Source organism: Leopardus geoffroyi, chromosome X (assembly GCF_018350155.1).
Source record: "Leopardus geoffroyi isolate Oge1 chromosome X, O.geoffroyi_Oge1_pat1.0, whole genome shotgun sequence".
Lineage (NCBI taxonomy): Eukaryota > Metazoa > Chordata > Mammalia > Carnivora > Felidae > Leopardus > Leopardus geoffroyi.
Window position 1 is genome coordinate 39,556,816 of NC_059343.1, and position 18,739 is coordinate 39,575,554.

Below are 18,739 nucleotides of genomic sequence, written 5' to 3' on the forward strand. Positions count from 1 at the left end.
AGGTGCCAGGTAGTATTTTATATGGTTGGTTGATCTTACTTCATTCCTCAGAGCAACCCTCTGAAACTGATCAATTAACTTGTTTCCTGAGTCTTAATAGATAATAAATGACAAGACTGGAATTCCAACCCAGGTCTGATGGCCTCTGCAGCCCGAGTTCTTGATCACTATGCAGTATTACACACATGTTTTGGAAGCAGAACTTCTACTCTGATGCTGTAATTTTGGGCATTATGGCTGTAATGAGCTTTAGCAACATCTTTTACTATATTATAAGTAGGAAGACTCTTTGTAAGTGTCCAAATTAAGGAAGTAATTCGGTATAAATTGAATTTAGCAACGTATTAAATTCTTTGATGAAAAAAATGTGCAACAGGTTATTTAAGGCTGTAAGAGATTGACTTATTCAGCAGCAAACCTTTCCTAGATAACTTACACATGCAGTTACTTTCCCATAGGGATCAAAAAAAGGATTGGGTCCCTCTCGACCATTTAGACTCCTATTCTAGTGGAGGGGATAAGTAGCATATCTGTAATAGACAAAAAGATACATTTAGAAACATGTCTCAGAAAACCTAACTCTGTTTGGGCTTTGAAATGTGTCAGATAATACTTCTAGAAAGAAGAGGTGAGTGAAGTGTTAAAGGATGGATAGGAATTTGCCAGATTGAGAAGTGAGTTGAAGGAAAGACGGCACTTGGGTTTTCAGCAGCGGAAGCAAACATGTTTAAAATCACAGAAATGTGCAAGAGCATATTTTATTCATAGATGTGCGTGTTATTTGTCCTGATGGAAGTGGAGGCTATGAGATTGGGAAAAGTGAGCAAGGCTAAAAAAAAATGAGGCCCCTTTGAGCCACCCTAGGTTGTAGCGACTCTTCAGAGGAATTTCAGGTAGAACAGTGTCATGTTTGAGTTTTTGAAAGCTCACTGGCAGTGGTAATGGAAGGTAATTGAAAGGGGTTACATGGAAGGGGAGGTTAGAATTTGGGAGAGGAGTTAAGAAACTATTGCAAGAGGCCAGGTAGACAAAGTTGGGGTCCTAGATTACTTGGAGAAAGGCAGTAAGAATGGAGAGGGGATTGATTCAGAGGCTTTTAGGTTGTAAAATGAGTTTTATAAGTAGAGTAAATGGGGTTTATTGGTGGGAAGGAGGTAAAAGAAGAAAAATAGGACTACTTTTGTCTTGCTTAACTGGTGAGATTGTTACCACTGTCTGAAATTTTCCGTAGGGGGGGCGCCTGGGTGGCTCAGTCGGTTAAGGGTGCGACTTCAGCCCAGGTCATGATCTCACGGTTCGTGGGTTTGAACCCCGCATAGGGCTGTGTGCTGACAGCTCAGAGCCTGGAGCCTCCTTCGGATTCTGTGTCTCCCTCTCTCTCTGCCCCTCCCCAGCTCATGCTCTGTCTCTCTGTCTTTCTCAAAAATAAATAAAAACGTTAAAAAAAAAATTGAAAATTTTCCGTACCACTAGAACATCAGACTCTCCTGTTCAGTCCAAGATTTGTTGAGTTTCAGGTATTTGTAGCATATCCAACAGGTGGAGGTAACCAGAAGGCATTTGGAAATTCACTCCTGGGGCTTTGGAATGCCTTCTGCCTCCCTATCCCCTCTTTTGGTCCCTGGGTAGGATGAATAGCAGATTTTTTTGTTCCCACTGTGCACCACTACCTATGTGGGATTAGTATCAGAGAAGAATAAGGTTAAGAAATTCGGTATTTTTCTAATAGTTTGGCGTGTTTTTATTTCTTAATGATATTCCTGTATAAAAATGATTATCTTCAAAGGTGACTCTTGGAGTATGGGATGCTTCGTGGTGCTACAATCAAATTGTTATTCTATGCAAAGATTACACATTTTTTTAAAAAGTTTATTTATTTTGAGAGAGAGGGAGAGAGAATCCCAAGCAGGATCCACGCTGTCAGCGTAGAGCCCGATGTGGGCTTCGATCCCACCCACGAACCATGAAGTCATGACCTGAGCCGATACCAAGAGTCAGACACTTAACGAACTGAGCCACCTAGGTGCCCCAGGAATTCATTTATGTAAGAGCATATGTAAGACCCCCAGGTCACTGTTTCTAAAGCTGTGTGGTTTAGAACCCCTGGCTGAGATGGCTTGTTTTTCCTTCTCCTTTCCCAGCCGTCCTTGAGATGCAGTACCCAACTACTACCTCTTTCCTAGTCCTTATTATACTTCACTAACTCTTAAATGGTTGTAGCTTGGAATATATTATTGTGCGCTTAATTTCATAATCTGTTGTCATTAAGTTGTAAATTCATTGAGGATAGGGATTTTTATTTGTTCTCTACCATCTTTCCAGTGCTGATAACTCTGTTGTGATTCATAACAGATGCTCAATTAATGTTTGAATTACATTGTTTACTGTTATGGAAAAATGAGACTTAACTGTTTGCCAAGATATGTAAGCTCCTGGTTAATAGGAACCATGCCTCATACTATATGTCATCTAGGGATCTGAATTTAATAACTGAGCTTAAATACTGGGTGATTCAGTTTACTAAACCTTGGGGCATCCGCTGTGTACAAGGCACTGTGCTAGGTAGTAACGGGATACCCAGATGATTAACACTCCTGCCTCTGTGGCACTTTTGTCTGGTGAGATGGCATTTAGTACACGAATAACAACACAGTAGTTAAAAGAGTGAACTCCGGAGGCAGGCCTAGATTCAGTTCCTGTGTCCCCCACTAGTACCTGGCTCTTTGAGCAAGTTTCTGATCCTTGTTTGTTGATTCTATAAATGAAGCCCTCCACCACCTCATGGGGTTAGAGCCTTTAAAAAGAAATGTTGTTGGCGTTTTGTGTTAAATTAAGTTCTTACTATTACATAGTCATACCGTAGGATAGAGACTTTGTGCTCTGAGGCCAGTTTTAGAGGTTGGAAATTCAGAGGTTGGAAAGATTACTTCTGGATTGAGGCGGGAGAAGCGGCAGAGCTTCCTGGTGAAGATGCCATTTAAGGTGGATCTTGAATAAGGATAGAATGTATAAGGTGGCAGGGATAGGGATAGGATTTCCTAGAGTGGGAAGGATAAGCTATGAACAAAGTAAGGACGTTGGGAGAATGCAAGGTGTTTCTCGAAAGCAGAAATTCCTCTCAGTAAAGTCCTATTTCCACCACTCCCCACACCACCTTCTCTGGGTAATTACCAAAATTGGTGAAAGACGTCAATCTGTTTTTCAGCCCTGCTCCCTTCTCTGCCTTTTCCCTCACCTAAGAAGACAGTTGTCTTTCAAGTCTAGACTTTCTGGGCGGAACACTTCATGACTGAATTAACTGCTCCTGCATTCTTGTTATCACTGTTCTCCCCGCTCCCCACCACCTGCACGCACTTAGGTTGTATACTTCTTGAGAGCAGGGAAAATTCTGTTTTAATCAGTTTGGCTTCTTCAGCCCTTGAGTATTGTCCCTGACACCTAGTAATCGCTCAGCTTATTTCAGGGGGTGGGGGATGGGGTGATAAATGAATGATCCTGATAAAAACCAGTTCCAAACAAATTTGAAAATTTTTTTAAAATACAAACTTTTGAAATAGAGGTTTTCTGAGACCTTTGCGAATGCCCACATCTGTGAATACTCCTGTAGCATGTAATTTTCTGGATTGGAAAGCTGGGGGTAATGAAGATTGAATGAAATCAAGTCTTCAATTTATTACATTTTAAGATTGTACTTAAGAAACATTTTTCAGTGTTTCCAGAAAGGTACTTGAAATTCAGAGGAAATGCACAATATAATCCTAGAACGAAGCTTAGTATTAAAAAAAAATAACTGCCTGCCAAAAAGTCACCTGGCTGCTTACAGTTTTCCTTATACTTTAAACATCGCTGATTCTTGTTCTCTGACCAGTGACTGATAGTAGTTGTGGGATAAGTAAGTACTCTAGTCCCTCACACTTGGGCAAGATGACTCAGAAAGGGCAAGATGATTTAGGAATGTTCCATACTGTCTACTTGAGATCCCTAGTAGGATTCAGTCCCAGCTGTATAACCAGCCATACTGCACCCTTTATTGGCTTCTTTCCCTTCCGTGCCTCACTTCTCCACTCCCTTACTGGTATTTGCTAGGGTAACTTCCCAGGTAGACTACTTATCCTAAAACCTCTGTCTCAGGGTATGCTTCTGGAGAGATGCAGCCCAAGACTGTGTGGCGAGAAGCATTTATTTTAAGAGTCTAAAATTTTCACGTTTGAGAATATAGGTTTGGAGAGATTTGTTCTCAAGGGTCAGCGTTGAAAGCTTTACTTTTTTTTTTTTGTTTTGTTTTGTTTTGTTTTGTTTTTTTTTAAACAGGTAAGGTTTACTAAAACTGATTTACTTACTGATTGGTTAAAAAGAAAAAAAAAGAAAAACCATGTAATAAATACTCAAACATTTGTCCTTTTTGAGAAAAGGAGTAGCTAGGTAGTTCCTATTTTGGAGGCCAGAGATCAGAATGAGCCTGGTTAAGCATCGTTCCGTTTTATACCGCAAAAGGAATCACTATATGTTTAGAGCCCCAAATGTGTCATTTTAGCATGTGATTTTTTTTTTTTAACACTAAAATTTTGTTCTGGGTTTATGCATTTCCTATGAATTCTAACTACAACCTTCCTGGCAGCACTGAACATAAAATTAAATCTAGTTAAAGAAACAAAGAACCAGAGAAAGAATACAGATAAAAGCAAGAGCGAATAGGATTAGCATAGTCCAAGCATTTTCTTATTCCTGAATAATAGGTTTTTATTTTAGATGTGCCCATGGTATTCTGCTTCACAATTTTTTAATTTTAGGGCAGGTTTGATTAAAAACAAACCAGAGAATCTCTCCAAGTCGATTGGATTGTGTGCCATCTGCTGACTCATCACTGTTGTTTTGATGTTGTAGAAATATATTGTAAATATGTTGTAATGCAAGATCGTTTTATGACTTAAAACATCTTGGATGCTGTATTTTATATTAATAACATCATATGCATTAGACATATCAGTGCTTTTCTTAAAAGTCTCTTTTTCCCTTTATTTACAGAATGCTGCCTTTTTATATGGTCTTGGTTTGGTCTACTTCCATTACAATGCATTTCAGTGGTAAGTTGACGTAAAACTAGTAACTCCAATTACTTCCAGTAAATGGCTTGTTTTGTTTAATATTGTGTGTGTATGTATAATAAATACAAAGTATTTTAGTGTCACTAAGCCTATAGTTTTCAGTAATCTCTTGAAATGATTAGATTGTTCTTTCAGAAATACTGACCCACTTTAGATTGTTAGAGTTGTATGTGTTCCTAAAAGAGTAGGGTATGAGATTCTGATTAAAGAAGGTTTAGACTGGAAAGCTTTTGGAATTTCTCGGTCACTCATGGATCGGTGGTCCCCAGGTAATTTGAACTGGAGAATGACTGTGCTCTCAGATCTCGAGGTCTGTGGGTAAATGATCTTCGATGACCAGGATCCTTACCTTTTCAGACTTCTATACAGGATTAGCTGTGTGCGTCCCTCTGCTCTCTCAAACACTCAGGCATGTGCTAGTACTTTCCAGTTTGCAGTAACTAGGCACCAGGTTACAGGCTCTCGATTCTCTCATTTATACGATAGGAATAATGTTACTACTTTCAGAGTCAGAGATTAAATATGGTAGTAGTACATAAGATTTTATAAACTGTAAAGTGTATGGCCCTGTTGTTATGGCCTTTGCCCCATTGTTATTTTTCTTGTTTACCAGACAAAATAATAGTGTTCTCCAATGGAAATAACATAGACTTTGAGTTGGAAGACTAGTATTCTGGTCTCAGCGTTTCCTCGTGTGTGTGTGTGTGTGTGTGTGTGTGTGTGTGTGTGTGTGTGAGAGAGAGAGAGAGAGAGAGAGAGGGAGAGAGAGGAGGGAGAGAGAGAGAGAGATTTTTAAGTGCATCGTAGTCACTTACCTTTTCTATTTTATAGAGTTTTGATCAGATTAGATATGTACATTTTGTAAACCATAAAGCCCTATCTAGACATTTTTTATTTGAAGCATATTCAACTTTGTCAGAGTCCCTTTTGTTCTCCATAACTTTAACCTGAGTGAATGCTGTGAGAGTCCAAAGGAAGGTTTTGGCCAAAGTTTATAACCCTGTCATCTACCTGTTGGGCACCCTGGGTATTTATTACAGAGCTTTTACATATGGATTGGCAGTGATTCAATATGGTTTCCCTAAAGATGAAACTGTAGACTTGGATGACTTTTTCTATATGCTTTTTCTTCCCTCTTTGCTTTTGGTTCTGTTGGGTTTTGATCATCTGTGGAAACACTGCATTGTTAGAGAACACCTGTGTGTGTATAGAGTATTATAATCATTTAGATCACTCAGTTCGTTTGTACAGTCTACAAAACTTTAATTGATCTTCATGAAGAAGCTCTCTAATTTTTTTTTTCTCTTAAGTTATCCATTACTATAGGTCAATCCTAAACTTAAGCCTCTTTGCCTCATGTCCAGTGCATCATATTTAAAACCAAGGATAGATGAGGACTGTTTTAAGATACTCTTAGTTTCTTGAAGATTCTATTCATAAAATACACAGTTCTGAACTTTTAGAACTAGAAGTGGTCTTAGAGATAACTTCATTCCTTTAATTTTGTAGATGATGAAACCAAGGTGTGTGTGTGTGTGTGTGTGTGTGTGTGTGTGTGTGTAAAACTCAGTTTTATGTAACTGTTTAATTAGTGGCAGAAGCAAGGTTATGTCCAGATTCCCCAATCTGTTGTTGTTGTTGTTGTTGTTGTTTTCTGTTATACTCTGTCCCCAAGTTTGAAGATTACAGGTAGTTATTCTTTTTAATCCGTTTTTGCAGTTGTTCTCCTGGGCACATTGGTACATTCTTTATGGCCAGCCACAAGTAATTTAGCTTAAACCTGAGGCAAGGAACTCTACAGTTTAGGAATGGACATGTATATGACACAGCAGCCATTTTTTGCCTGCCTGTGATAACTTGTAAGCTCCCTGTAGATTGAAGATACAGACTTAAAATCGGCAATGAAGTGAAACCATCATCCGTTCAAAATTGGATTGAATAAGGATGTGACCACGTCGGCTTAGGAGACTTATAGCTGTGGAACATTAATATTACATGCTTCCTTATCTCCATATGATTTCTGTATCCTTCAGTTGACCTAAGAAATGAAGCTGAATGATAGAAGGACAATGCAATGTCTGAATTAACAAGTGCCCTCTGCTTTCTCGGCCCTGTCCTGGTCACCACCTTTTTCTTATTATGTTTTCAGTTTCAACTTTAGCTGCTTCCTAAAATGATGTATTTCACACTCTGTCTGAATCCATCCTAGCTGTGTGTTTTCTCTTTTGCTGGTCAGATGTTGTTCACAGACTCTGTGCCCCAACTTTTGTTTTTAGCTTATCTTGCTATTTCTTGAACAGCTGCAGAATTAGCATGGAGTAGCTTGGTGCGTTTCAGAGTACAGCCTTAAGTGATAGGAACTTCTTTAGGTTAAACCTGTGTGTTTTATTTGGTTCTATTTGTAAGTAGCTGTTAGTAGCTGGGATCAGGCATTTTTTTCTTGTTTCTGCAATTATTTACATGAAATTCTGGGATTTCCTAAAAAAATGTTTCTAGAGAAGAGTGTGTTATACCCTTTTTTGTATTGTGAGCTCTAAGGGTCTTCCTGGGATATCTCAGAATGTTGTATCTTTACTACATTTGTAATTTAAATAAAATTTGACATTTGGTAATGGTTTCTGTCAGTGATTGATTATTAGATTAAGTATTAGGTGATAATGTGTGCGACTAACACGTGTGTTGGCGTTGGTGATGGTGACTTAATATTATTGAGAACAGTTTTTATTAAGTATAGCTTGATCTGTTAATTTGTTTGCCTTGTTTCTTGCCATATTCTGCCCATTTCTTCTTTTGGAGTTGATTTGATTGGTTAGCTTCTAGATCATTTGTTCTTTGGTCAGTTTTTCCACCTTTCAGTTACATTCTCTTCTTAGAGGAAGCCATGTCAGAAAGTAGTAGAGCAACTGTAAAATCCTCACTGAACTTAGCATCATTAGTCAGTTTTACTATTGATCCTACTCTGTACTGTGGGACCAAACTTAAAAGAGATGTCCAGAGGGGAAAGATACAGAAGCACAATGTAAAATACATACATCAGAGACCTAGAACCAGTCTTTATAAAGCTGATCCTTTATAGGTGCGTGAACGCGTGCCCATGCCTTCACTTGTTCTTGCTCATGAGGATGCTACATTGCTAGGGGTACCTTGAACTGTGTTTCTTCTTGCCTTATAGTGAGAAACCTATATCCTTGAGTGAGAGGAATTAAAATACATACAGTAATAAATTATTACAACTTGTAGCCGTACTTGTAAGTATATCCCCCTGAAAATTCTTATCAGTCCTCTCTTTCTAGCAACCTTTTGTATTCCCATTGATCAGTATCAGAAGGTTCTTATGGTGGCAGATCTAAAAGATACATAATTCTCTGCTAGAGGCATAGGATTTTGGAAACAAAGCTCCCCAATCTAACTAATTGGCCTGGTAAGGAAATGTGATCATTGTTGACTTTAAAAAGGATTAGGGGAATGAGGCAGAGGGGAGTACAAAAACAGAAATATTAACACGTTACAAGTAATGGTTTTTTTTAGCGGTAATTCCTCAAGCACTTTACCAATCACAATTGTTCTTAAAAGTGTAGGACTCTGTGCTCCATTGTGGTGACCACTTCAGGTGCAAATAAACCTAATGTTGTTTTGATACTACCATTGATCCTGAGGCTTGTCTAGCATGGAGTTGGGCAAAAGCTTAATATTTAAGATATATTTTTTAGCTATCATAATGCAAAGTAATGCTCTTAGATCTAAAGCTTAATTTAAGTGTATAGTTCCATTAAAATGAAACAGTTCATGTTAACATGTGTTGTTTATCATATACATTTCTGTTTTGACAAAACTAGCATTTAACTAAGGCAGTTCTGGTAAAGTTATGCTTACCAGTGACACGTAGATTGCTAGAGAGAATTTGGAAGGGCTTGGGCTAATTAAGCTCCAGAGAAATTAACGATAGAAACATAAATCTTTGCAATAGGGGAAGGGAAAAGCTCTACCACTGTCTGGGGTAACGAAATGAAGACTGGCTAGAAAGAGCAGAAAAAGCCATGAAGTGTTAAAACATTAGCAAATGGCTATGTGAAGAACTCTTGTATGATATTTCCTTTTTTTTTTTTTTAAGTTTATTTTGAGACAGAGATGGTGTGTGTGTGTGTGTGTGTGTGTGTGTGTCTTAGAGAGAGAGAGAGAGAGAGAGAGAGAGGGAGGGAGAGGTCAGGGGCAGAAAGAGAGAATCCCAAGGTGAGATCATGACCTGAGCTGAAATCAAGAGTCTTCAAGAGTCCAGTGCTTAACTGACTGAGCCACCCAGGTGCCCCTCTTGTGTGATATTTCTGACTTAGCCTCACATTTAAAGTCCTCTCTAGTTCAACCGCAAATGATCCTTCTAGCCTACTGTTCCCCTAAATATATTCTTTGTGTCCGTCACATTGTATGGACATTTCCTTGAAAATGTATTAAGCATTTTTCTTTACCTATGTAACTTTGTGCCATGTACTACTGTGTTTGGTCTGCTTTCTCCTACCATCTCCACCTTTAAATATGCTGCCTTGTTTGTCTCTTTGATTACTTCATCAAATCTATTTGTCTCATTTAAAAGGAGCCCCTAAATTTCCTAATATGGATGTGTGGAAGTAGATAACTGTTGTGTGTATACATGTTATTACTGATTTAGAGCTAGAATATTCTCCCCTTTATTAGTATGAAATTTTGTGGGATTAGACCACTTATCCCTTCAGATATCCCTGAGGGAAATCTCTGGACTCAGCTTTATTAGCCTTAGAAAAGTTAAATGTTTTATTATGTCTCTTTCTAAATGTACTGAAACTGTGCTAGGAACATTTAGTTAATATCATTATTTTTACTATAGTTTGGTAAAATCCTTAGGAAGTCTTTTCTTTTTAATGACTTTCTAGAAACAAAAAAGTGCATATTGCTGTGCATAATTATCATGGGCATTTTTTCCTCAAAAATGTAAAAAATGTAGTGTTTTACATTGCCCAAATTATTTCTAGAGAATATGTTTTAATATTTGAAAACTGTAAACCTTTCCAGGCATTGTATCATGAAATTATTTTGTAGTTTTGGGTAGCCATTTCTCATGTTCTAAAATTCTCTGCCAATCAGAATACTGAGGTCAACAGAATATTTATGTCTTGGTATTTTTAGTCTAGCTTGTGGTGCAGAGGTCATGTTCTGGCTACCCGTAGTTTGGTGAGATAAGAATGTGGTAAAATGACCAAAATTAGAATGTAGTCTAAGTGGTACCTATTTTCTCCACACACTCCCCTGCTACACACACACACACACACACACACACACACACACACACACACTACCTTTTTCCTTTTTTCCGCCTAAGGTGGGGGAAAACTGAGGAAGCATATAGGAAAGAAAAATAGGTAAAAGTTTAGAAAAGGAAATGAAAATGAACCTAGATATTTTTGATTAGATGAGGGAAGCTCAATAAATAGACTGGAGCATTGCCGTCCCTGCCCCCACCAGAAACCCAGTCAGCCAACTATAAAAGTGATGACATTAGTAAACATGTATTAAAATTAATCGTTTTTTGTGTTATTTAGAGAATTAAAAATAAAAGAAGCACCTGGGTGGCTCAGTTGGTTGAGCGTCCAACTTCAGCTCCGATCATGATGTTGCGGTTTCTGAGTTCGAGCCCCGCATCAGGCTCGCTGCTGTCAGCCTGTCAGCACAGAGCCCGCTTCAGATCCTCTGTCCCCCTCTTGCTGCCCCTACCCCACTTGTACTCTCCCCAAAATAAATAAATATTAAAAAAAAATAAAAGAGGAACGTAAACCTCAAAGAACTTGAGATAGCACACCACTGGGTAGAGAATAAAATGATTTGATTATAGAGTGGACCTAACTGCTGGTTAACCCTAAGCAAAAAAAAAAAAACCGCTGGTGTTGAGTTTGGGTGGTTGGTCTTTTAGGTAATAGTGGATTTAGGGTGAAGCAGAAGAATGAAAATATTTCAGATTAGGAGACCATTCTGAGGAGAAGCAGCAAAGTCAAGAGGGCTGGTATTTGCAAAAAGAAATTCCTGAAATAAGCCAGGTCACAGCTGAGGAAGAACAATATTGGGTCATAACTGGGAATAGAGTTGAATAGGTAGTAGTACGTGTTGCTCATAGACCTTAAATGCTACATGGAGATTTGACCTAGAGTATCATGGTTACTAGTCCGTTACAGGAGCCACATGTTTGAGGAAACATAGGAAAGCCAGAGCAGAGCAAGAGTAGTCCTTAAAGAGTCTATCTATTGCAGTCATCTAGTAATGAGATATTGAACATTCAGTCTGCAAGATACTGAATTTGAGGAAAACTTTGAAATAACAATGGGAAGAACTTGATGATTTTATATGTGTTGGCCATACCATCTCATGGGCACTTAAAAAATTTTTATTTTAATCTTTATTTATTTTTGAGAGAGAGAGAGAGAGAGAGAGAGCGAGTGAGCAGGGGAGGAACAGAGAGAGGGGGACACAGAATCCGAAGCAGGATCCAGGCTCTGAGCTGTCAGCACAGAGCCCAACACGGGGCTCGAATTCACAAACTGTGAGATCATGACCTGAGCAGAAGTTGGACGCTTAACTGACTGAGCCACCCACGTGCCCCTCATGGGCACTTTTAATAGTCCTTAAAGAATAAACATAGGGTAGCCCAGGCTAGTATGTTGGAACATGCGTTTTTGCTTATAGGTTATTTTTTTTTTTTTAATTTCCAGTGTGTTAACATACATAGAAAACTTGTTAAAAATAAACCTATGTTTTTTTGTACTTGTGTGACATTGTGAACCAATCAGATAAGGTGTCCGCACGAAAGGCACCTGTGGAGTAAAACACATCTACAAATTTAGGGGTTCAGAAGAAAGGCTGGAGATGGAAACTAAGACAGAGTAGGAAATAATTTCTCCCGAGGGCTCGTTTCTGATGCTCTGTGCTCTCCTTACTGCATTTTCTCACACGCCCTTCCTTAGACCATTTTTCTTTCCTAACTTCTTTTTTCTCCTTTGTTTCTTCTTTTCTTTGCTGTCTTCCACTTCCATTCTTCTTCGTTCATGTCTTTGACTCAGGCCTGCCTGGGTTTTATTATTAGCACGTGTGGACATTGCTTCGTTCTGACCTATTCCACAAGAGTTTTCTGACCCATGTCGTAAGTTAAGGTTAATTAGCATTTTATGAAGCATCACCCTCAATTTTGGTTATTACAGAATATATCATACTTCAGAATGTATAAACGTAAGTATACATCCTAACATGTTATTTGTACAGTGAACGTTCATAACCATCATTTGGGTCAAGAAATAAAAAATTGCTGTTAGCCCAGAAGCTTCTCCATACCCCTGCGTTACCCTTTCCCACTTGTATCGTGTTTTAATTGGCCTCCTTTATAGCTGCAATTGTTTTTTTCCTAACCTTTTGTATGCAGCCTCCCCTCCCCCAACAATTGCCTATTTTATTATAAGGTGGTAGCACTAGTCATGACCAGGAGAATCATAGAGGCTGAACCGTACCTCCTCCTATTAGAAAGGTTTGAGTCAAGTACAAAGAGAACCTCTTAACACTCAGAGAAGTATCTTGAAGTCTGAGAAATAGCTGCCTTTGAATGAGAATGGTAATTTACACCAATTCTTTTCTGTCAGGTCTTTAACTCCAGTCTTCTACCTGTACACATCAGATGACACATACACACCCACTCATTTAAAAAGCCATTTAACACATAGATGCCAACCTCCTCTTCAGGAGGAAAGTATTTTGTCAGGTATAAAAGTATCTGATGCTGCACCTGTTGCCCCCACCCCTCAACGATGAACATTACCTTTTAGAACCCTTAATTTTATAATAAACATGGACATAACCAAACACAGTTGTTTTTTTGGGGAAATAGATAATGCATGAATCACAATAAAATTCCTTTAAAGACATAGGAAGTATTGTGCTCTGTTTTGAGTTATGGTATTTTAATATAAAAGATGGACTTTTCCTTTGGAATCATCTATGATTCTAAATAGCCACCTTTCTAGGATAAGTAGAGGCAGAGAATAGTTGATAAGCTTTATAAAGAATATATTAGCTGGTACTTGGGATAAGTCTTAAATAATGTAGAGAGATTTAAAATGATGACCAACATATGTTACCGCTGTATTACAATTTTCAAAATTCAAAGTAGACATTTTTCCTTACTATGATTTTAATTTATTTTTTAGTAGGTAGTACATTTACATGATCACTGAATACATTTTTATATGCCTTAATGTGAAGAGTGTTCCTTATGCTTGTATTTTATTTGCTCCACTGGTAATCAAGGCCTTTTATAAAAGATAAATTGTGAATCTGGGGCAAAAATAGACTGATAGACAAATGGAAAGTGATATATGATAGAAAACCCAGAAACAGCCCCACATGAATGTGGACTTTTGATTTAGGACAAAGTGGCCCTGCAGAGCTGTGGTAAGAATGGTCTTTTCTACAAATGATGCCAGGGCTATTGGATCTGTATGGAAAAAATGAAATCTGACCTCACACTGTATAAAAAATAAGGTACATATGGATCGTAAATCTAAATGTAGAAGACAGAGTTTTCAATGAAGACTTATTCTTACAGAGTAGACTAGAGACAGGATTAACTTTTCCTTTCTTAAAAATAAAACTATCCTATCTGCCCCACCTCTCTTTCCTCTAGGAAATTCCAGAAACAATGAAATCGGTTATTTAAACTGAGAATTTTATTAAGCCATAAGATATTATGTGGATAATTGAGAATACATTCATCTGATCTTCCTGTTCCCTTTTATATTAGATGATTTACATTCAATTGTATAAAAAACCCAGGTGCCATTTTCTACTCTTTTTTTTTTTTTAAACAACACATTCACGTAAAACACATTTTCTTTAAAACCATATTGCATAAAGCAGAAGTTTTACTGTGCTACCAAGCAAAAATTCATGCAAGTTTCAAAAAGTTAAGATATCTTATGTCTGTATTCTTTCAGGGCAATTAAAGCATTTCAGGAGGTGCTTTATGTTGATCCCAGCTTTTGTCGAGCCAAGGAAATTCATTTACGACTTGGGCTTATGTTCAAAGTGAATACAGACTATGAGTCTAGTTTAAAGGTAGGTTATTGGATTTTTTCCAAGATAAAATGTTTCATTTTATGCATTTGGGGGGGGGGTTGGGGAGTGGGTTGTTGTTAAATATTAGAGGATTGAGAAATGTTGGAATGTATATTGGCATTGATACTTCAAAGGAAAATTTGAAAATTTAGGTGAAGGAATTGTTTTACTAGCTATGAACTGGAAGATACTCAAGGCTGGGTTTCAGGGTACAAAGTAGTTATGATCCTAAGACATAGGTAACTGATTATACCATTAGACTTTTTTTTTTTTTTTTTTTTTTAAGTTTTAATTGAAGTCCGTCATCAGGAAAGGGTGAAGGTTTCAATCTCAACTTGGACATCTAAATCAGTCCAGTGTAAGTGATTGGTCACCATAGAGGTCAGAAGGAGCTACTAAATGTTGGTGTGTCTGTGACCCCATTCTGACTATTTATTTGCATGGGTCTCACTAGAAATCTGTTGACCTCTACCAACAGGACACATCTCATAATCTAAATTATTAAAAAAAACTATTCTCTGCAAGTCATTTGAATTGCTGATTTGTGAAAATAAACATCTTTAGGAAAAGATAATACGTTGTTGGTTAAATATTTTACGTACTATCGAAATTTGATATTTCTCAGATTTGTTACTGAGTTTCTTGTGCTGTCTATGCTATCACTTTAGGTCTTACCGGGCTTTTCATAAAAATAGTGCTTTCCTGTGCAATGAAAGGCTTGCTCTTTGAAGGATTAGAAGTTCTAGGAATAAAGTTTAAGTTCTTGTGAATTTATGACTATAATGGCTGCCGTGTTCTAAATATCTCCATTGCAGATTATTTTGGTCCTCAGGGGAGGTGAGAGGGAGATAAAGAATGATAAAGAGGCTTTACAGTGGGTTGTAATTTGAATTCACTAATAAGGTACTACTTGAAGGTATTTTAAAAACTGTGTTTCCTTGTTCCAGAGTTGTAAAGTAGACAGTTAGGCAAATACTGTTTCTGTCTTTCATGAGTTTTATGAAGAACAATGCTGATGATACGAAAGAATGATACACAATCAGAAACACTTAAACAAGTTGATTGTGAAGTATTTTGATTATTACACAATTGTCAAAGGTAAGTGCAGTGAGATGGATTGATGTCAGGATAAAATTAGGTAGTGTGGAGAATAAAGGATGCCTGCAAATTACCCGTTTTCCTCAAATGTGGAGCAGCACTTCTCAAAGAGTTGACCCTTGAACAACGTGGCGGTTATGGGCGCCAACCCTCGTCGCCCCGCCCCAGTTGAAAACCTGCATTTAACAATTCCTCAACAATATAACTACTGATGGCCTACTGTTGATTGGAAGCTTCACCGTTAACCTAAAAGATTAAATCTAAAGAGTTGCTTAACATGTATTTTATATGTTGTATGTATCATATACTATATTCTTACAATAAAGAAAACTAGACAAGAGAAAATGTTATTAAGGAAGAAAAAATACATTTATACTACTGTAATGTGTTGAAAAAGGTCCATATATAAGTGAACCCATGTAATTCAAACCTGTGTTGTTCAAGAGTCAATTGTGTGCTATGGATTATGAGTGGATTTGAAATGGAAAATAAGTTCAGATAGGCTACCTTGCATATTTTAACTACCTCTTGGACATCCACAGTATATAGGAGCTAACAAAGACTCTTACAATGTCTTAAAATACAAAATAATCTTATTTGGTCATTTTATAATCTTGTCACAATATGACTATTATGTGTGGCAGAAGTGTTTTTGATAGCAGTTTGGTAAATGTGGCTATAAAGTTTACCATATTATAGAATTTGGCTATCTCTGAACATCAATACCGTGGCATTTTACATAATTCTGTGGTTGCAGAACTCTGTTTTCCATAAAGGTGGCAATATTTAAAATCCTCTTTAATCAAGGGAAACAACAAGTGTTACTGCTAAGTCAGGTTCAACAGAGACCTTCCTGTGTACAACTTCTGTTTGTTCAGGCATAGTTCAAGGCTAACAAACCTTCAGGTCATAGCAATATTAGCAAAATTGTTTTACCTCAGTAAGTATAGTTTTCTTGTTAAAATACTTGATATCATTCTGATGTTTATTTCATTTGTGTGAGCATAGAAAAAATAAGTTTTAGGAACCCTTGCTATTTCTCTTCTCCATAATGAGAAGGTTGCCTTTGATTTTGATCTCATTTTGACATTAGCTTTTTTTAAGGCTTCTCTCTCCAGTACTCCCTGTCTGTTTTCAGGAGAATTTTAGGAATCATCATTTTTGGTCGAGGAGGAGGTATTTGAGTATAGTATTCTAAGTGCTTAACATTTAGTGCAAATGAAGGTAGAAATCCGAAGGTCTCTCTCCCCTTAGGTGGCTAGCTAGTATTTTAGTTTCATATGGGTAGATGTGGAATGTCTGATGACTTAACCACTACATGAAGCTGTTTCCTAGAAGCACACTTTATTGGTATAGATGCTTTGGGCTGCAAGCCTAGGAACTCCCAAATGAAGCTGGTTAAAATAACATTAAAAAAAAAAAAAAGTAGCTTGTATAATGTGAAGTACAACTTTCAGGAATGGTTAATTCATCTGGTGCAAGTTTTCATCAAGGATTCATTTTTTTCTCTGTTCTGTGTTGGCTTGTTCTTAAGGATGCTTGCCAGGTATAATCAAAGTGAAATGTAGAAAACCCTAAAACCTCTACCACAAAACTATTCGAAGTAATAAATGCATTCAGTAAAGTTGCAGGATATAATCAAAGTGGGATGATTCATTTTTCACATCTCCTATAGAAAGGTATTGTAGAACAGCGGAATAGGTGCTTCGTACAGTGCTGGCATATGATAAGTGCTTAGCAGATATCTGATCATCATGTCATAAATAAGAAAGATCATGACTTCGTGTTGATCCCTTCAAAAATACTTCACTTTGCAAAATGTCACAGGCGAGAAATGGGCCCCATGGCCATTCTCAGTTGATTTTCTTTTTTTTTTTTAAATCAAAGATGTGGTTGCTCTGTAGACCAGTTATGTCCAGTTTTTGAGCAGGGCTCAGTCCCCTCAACACACTGTTACTGGCATGAGGGTTGGGTAAAAAAAGAGGATTTTGGTGTGGGGCAGTGTGGACAGTCGGTCCATTACAGGTCAGGTCTTCTGCACCTCATTTTCTTTCTCCCTTATCCCTGAAGAGGGATATAGAGTATACAGGTTTTCGATGATAAAATGCAGTTTATTTTCATAATAGATTTCTTATTTTCACCTACACATGAAGTAGATTCCAAGGCCTCCTGTTTTATTTGTATCTCTGGTAATAACTTTGTTACCAAAATGTATCTCTGCAACAGATTCATTCTGGTTTGGTACTGTATAAACAGCTCTCATAGCAAGCAAATTTGGTTTTAAAATTTGGCCCTGCCTTATGACTAATTGTGTGATCTTGGGCAAGATGCCTTACTCTTCTGATCCTCTCTCTCTGCATCTATAGTACTAGAGTAACTGTCTCCATTCTACAAGATTATTGTAAAGATTTATATGTATGTGAAAGTATCTGCCATTTTTTTTTCAGCCCTCTCTTTTCAGTTCTCAGTTTGTCTACTATGCATCTAAAACTCCTCCGTTTGAGACCAGCTGAGATACTGTTTGTGAAACCCATTTTCCCATCCTAGAATTTAATACTTGTACTTTTGTCACTCTGCCCATCCTCAGAAATATGAAGTTAATGCCCAGCTTACTTTTCGGTCATACGGTGTTACTTTTAAGTTGGCCAGTAGAGAGGTCATGTGTGTTTGTTGTGTTTCTTCCCTGTTTCAGATGATAACCCCGTAGGTGGATTTGGTTGCCTCTTTACACCATATAATTAATTATATGTTTTATTTCATTACTTTTTAATGGTGTTAATGATAATTGCTTATATTCGTTACATATTTCAGGCAATGTATGATCATTATTTCAATAAAAGTACACTAATTTTGACAAATAGTTTCACATAATGCCTCCAATTTTCACATCCTGGCAGACTGTTAATTATTTCCTTCATGTGAAGGAAGGAAATGCAAAATAAGATGTAATAACACCCATATTCTTCAGTCTGTTAATGCCAGAGTATCTTTCATTTAATGAAGATTGTGTAGAAATTCTTCTTAATATTTACATGTTCTTAATATTTACAAATATCTTATTTACATGTCCCTAAATATATCAACATTGGAACTTTTTTGGATTTTAAAGGTAAAGACTCTGGCTTTTTTTTTTTTTTTTTTTGTAATGTTTATTTATTTCTGAGACAGAGCATGAGCAGGGGAGGGACAGAGGGAGACACAGAATGTGAAGCAGGCTCCAGGCCCTGAGCTGTCAGCACAGAGCCCGACGCAGGGCTCGAACGCAGAAACTGTGAGATCATGACCTGAGCCAAAGTCAGCCGCTCAGCCGACTGAACCGCCCAGGCGCCCCAAGACTGTGGCGTTTTTTAATGAGAACCTGTGGGTAATTGGCTAGATACCAGTATGAGTTCCCTTATAATTTGGTATTTAAGGAT

General features: G+C 37.5%; 1 protein-coding gene across 8 annotated transcripts in view; it reads left to right on the plus strand.

The window, feature by feature from the left end:
- Positions 1-18,739, plus strand: part of KDM6A (lysine demethylase 6A) — a 208,130-nt gene that overhangs the window by 96,098 nt on the left and 93,293 nt on the right. For all 8 annotated transcript variants that reach the window (XM_045471883.1, XM_045471885.1, XM_045471880.1 and 5 more), the window contains exons 5-6: positions 5,026-5,084; positions 14,105-14,225. In XM_045471883.1, the coding sequence (XP_045327839.1) occupies positions 5,026-5,084; positions 14,105-14,225 (180 nt within the window). The remainder of the gene's footprint in view (positions 1-5,025; positions 5,085-14,104; positions 14,226-18,739) is intronic.